Source organism: Penaeus monodon, chromosome 38, assembly GCF_015228065.2.
Source record: "Penaeus monodon isolate SGIC_2016 chromosome 38, NSTDA_Pmon_1, whole genome shotgun sequence".
In the NCBI taxonomy this organism is placed as follows: Eukaryota; Metazoa; Arthropoda; class Malacostraca; order Decapoda; family Penaeidae; genus Penaeus; species Penaeus monodon.
In genome coordinates this window covers 4,216,643-4,220,114 of record NC_051423.1, presented here as the reverse complement: position 1 = coordinate 4,220,114, position 3,472 = coordinate 4,216,643, and the positions used below count along the sequence as shown (strand labels likewise).

The window sequence follows — 3,472 nt, the reverse complement described above, 5'->3', positions numbered from 1 at the left end:
GGGGGCCTACACAGTCAATAACCACTTTACTGAAGGGCTCTCTTAACACTGGGATAGGTTGCAAGGGATATGGTTTGATGCCAGCTCCTGGTTTACCCTTTACTTGACAGATATGGCACGATTGGCAATAACTACTAACATCTCTCTTCATTTTCGGCCAATAAAAATGAGCTAAAATCTTGTAATAAGTTTTCTTGACTCCCAAATGACCACTAATGTCATGTGCAATGTTCAAAACATCAGTCTGAAGGGATGGGAATTACAATCTGATGTACAGTCTTCTTGTATCGTCTGCAGATTATTATAGGGCTTATATTTACGCATAAGAACGCCTGACTGGAGATAGTAGCACGTATGGGAATTTTCAAGTTCACTTATTTCGGTAAGCCTATCATAAAATACTTTCAAATCGGGATCTTTAGTTTGTTCTTCAATTAGTTTCTTTAGTAACTGGAGTGCCTTTGAAATTCACTATATCAGAATTATCAGATGTACATTTACTTGAAACTTTAGCAGAGGAATCGAAAAAATCAGCTAGAGTAAATTCCTCAGTAATTACATCACAAGGGCTCTCATCTGACAATGTAGTACCGGTTGTAAGCGCTTCGATAGGAGGGGAGGTTCTACGACTTGCACTCCGGGTGACAGCACACGCAGGGAAGAGGTCGGGATACTCCCTCTCTAAATCTACAGTGTTGTTTTCTTTCGCGGGAAAAAGTGAAACCACAGGGCAAGGCCACACCTTATCACCAACGAGATCATTACCCATAAGAAATGAAATGCCATCACTTGGTATCCTATCAACAACACCTAACCTTACATAACCGGATATTAAATCAGATTTGAGGTAAACTTCACAAATGGGTATGCTCTTGGACCCTATCAATCCATTGATAATTACCATGTCTCCAGTGTAACAATCAGGGTTAGGAACAGCCTCTTTGAGCACCAATGATATATCTGCAGCCGAGTCCCGTAGTATAGTGACTGGGGAAGAAGACGTGCACGATTCATCAGCACTAATAAATCCTGTAGAACAAAAGGGTTTAAATGAAGGAGTCACATTTGCAGATTCTGTCATGGAAAAGGGAGAAAGGCCCAGATCAAGCTTATCCCCATGATATTTAGATGCAACCTCTTTCTTATTAATAGCATTTACGTGAAAAATGCGTTTGTTATGGTCAGACGCTTATTTGCCAACTTAAAACAGTCATTCATGACATGACCATGTTTCTTGCAATAACGGCAAAAGAAAGATTCCACCGCGAGAGGCAATATTCCTACTCTCACCACCTGTTTCTGACGACTTTGCATTTACAGTCCTGTGGGTATCTGGCAGGTCAGTCCTCCTGGTACTATACTCCATCCTCTTACTATTATGCTGGTTTGACGGGAATGAAGGTTCATTAGATCTGCAATAGTAGTTAGGATTAGTGAGAGCGAAATGATCGGCGGCACTACCGACCTCGGCTAATGTGCGCAGACCACGCTCGTCAATGTGAGAGCGAACCTTTACAGGCATGCACTTCTTTATATCTTCGAGTATAAAGAGTTCTAATAATTTATCGTACTCGAGTGCATCAAGTTCACTCTCGACCCACTTTTTACACAATAGTTGCTTCTGGCGGATAAATTCAACAAAAGTTTGTTTACCATCTTTACGACAATTTCGAAAATCTTGTCTATAAGCCTCTGGTACCTTTTTATAAACATTTAACACAGCCTCTTTTACAACATAATAATTCTGTGATTGTACCAAATCCAGAGCTGAGAAAACCTCTTGTGCTCTGCCAACAAATGCGCTATGTACAAGTAATACCCACTTATCTTCGGGCCAACCATGCAAGGCAGCAACACGTTCAAAATGAATTAAAAAATACTCTGGTTCGGTTTCATTGAATTTAGGAACAAATTTGATTGCATCCTCTACACGAAAATGAGGATAACGTTCCTGATTGGGTCTCTGCATGAGACGCATCCGCTCATTCTCTGCCTTAAACATCTCCAAGTCTAATTTACGGCTCTCCAGGTCATACTGGCGGGCCATCGTGACATCACGAGGACACAAGAGCTCTAAATCATCCGCACTCAGTACATTGTGTTCTAACAAATAGTCAGTCACTAATGTACGAATTTCATCCTTCCGCAAGGATGACCGAATAGGGATGCAATAGTGAGCGGCTAACTCACTCCACTGGGCTTTAGTGAGACCGACCAGCGCTTCGGCTGATGGATTATCAACGAAACTTTCAACACTGAACATAATGAATCACCAAGAAGAAAAACAGGCGAAAATAAGCTAGCTAACTAGATAGGATGTACTAAACGCGTGATCAATTGCAAAAACCTGTTTCAAATCACAAAGAAGAGTACAAAAAAGTAAACACAAAGAATAGCAAAAATACCATAAATGGTCACCAAGCAAACAACAAAAGTCAAGTTACAATCTAAACAAAGACTATTGTTTATAAAACCAAAGATCACCGAAATGCACCGACTGCACAATTAAGTGACCCGGTGTCTTAATGACCAAAATGCACGAGACGTGCGTCAATTGCAATAAAAAAAAAAACAATACCAACGGGAACATGCGTTACAACGGCTAAGAAAATACACATTAAAAGTGCAACACCAAGGGAATCACATGTTACAAATGGCAAAACAAATTATTAAAAATGCTAATTGACATTTCGCACATATCCCGGTCAGGCCCCCACTTGTTACGGCTGGTATGTCACTAAGAGAATTCAGGGGAAGAGCAGCTCCGCTGAACTCTAATTCTCCCAATGCGGTAGCCAGAATTATAGACGATAAGTCAAATGGCCTGATATGAATGGCTAAATACCACGTAACAACAATCCTTGCGTTAAAAGTACTAATTGTGATTATCTAGTTTCTTCTTGTTCATTCACTGTTCATTCCATATTAAATGGTCATTAATTAGGTTAGCATAATATCATTAAATGTAAATTAAGTTTATGAGGTCTTCCATGGATGTATTTATCATTCATTATTGATAGGTACTTTCATTATTGCATTTTGTATTGCCTTTTTTATAATAAATGTATTAAAGTCTTCTTCAATTATTAATTAATATTGATTGTCACAGATTTGGTAAAATACATAAATCATGATCACAATATTTTATTTATTTCCTTCACCAAAACAAAGCACAAAAACACAAAACACAAGAAACAAGAAAATACTACCTATGCGATGTATTATTAAAATATAATATATCGCCCTAATCCTAACAAAGAAATTACCAATAAAAGAAACAGCAGCCGGCAGAGAGGTCTCGCCCAGGCCTATGGCAAAGGAGGAGTGCGATGCAATTCTGCCAAGGAAACAGGTAGCGCTCAAGACGGTGGGGGGGGCGGGAAAACGTTACTGCAGGAACTACCTAGTTCCACTAGTCCATGCTTTGCGTTAGCCCCTTTAACTAATTAATTTTACTTTACTTTAATAATAG

At 39.3% G+C, this 3,472-nt stretch overlaps 1 protein-coding gene across 2 annotated transcripts; it reads right to left on the bottom strand.

Annotated features, from left to right (window-relative positions):
* Positions 1-312: 312 nt before the first annotated feature.
* LOC119596887 lies at positions 313-2,336 on the bottom strand. Of its 2 annotated transcripts, none has more exons than XM_037946241.1 (2): positions 1,264-2,336; positions 313-1,029 (listed from the first exon to the last, which is right to left on the bottom strand). In XM_037946241.1, exons 1-2 carry the CDS (start codon positions 2,261-2,263, stop codon positions 431-433), a joined length of 1,599 nt encoding a protein of 532 aa, XP_037802169.1. In that variant the 5' UTR covers positions 2,264-2,336; the 3' UTR covers positions 313-430. The 2 variants fall into 2 exon arrangements, with proteins under 2 accessions (XP_037802169.1, XP_037802170.1); XM_037946242.1 differs by having other exon boundaries at positions 1,291-2,336.
* Positions 2,337-3,472: the final 1,136 nt, after the last annotated feature.

Coding starts and splice junctions, on each gene's coding strand:
- LOC119596887 (XM_037946241.1), bottom strand. CDS start 2,263: ATGTTCAGTGTTGAAAGTTTCGTTGATAATCCATCAGCCGAAGCGCTG. Junction 1,030..1,263: donor TAGGAATATTGCCTCTCGCG/GTGGAATCTTTC, acceptor TTTGTTCTACAG/GATTTATTAGTGCTGATGAA.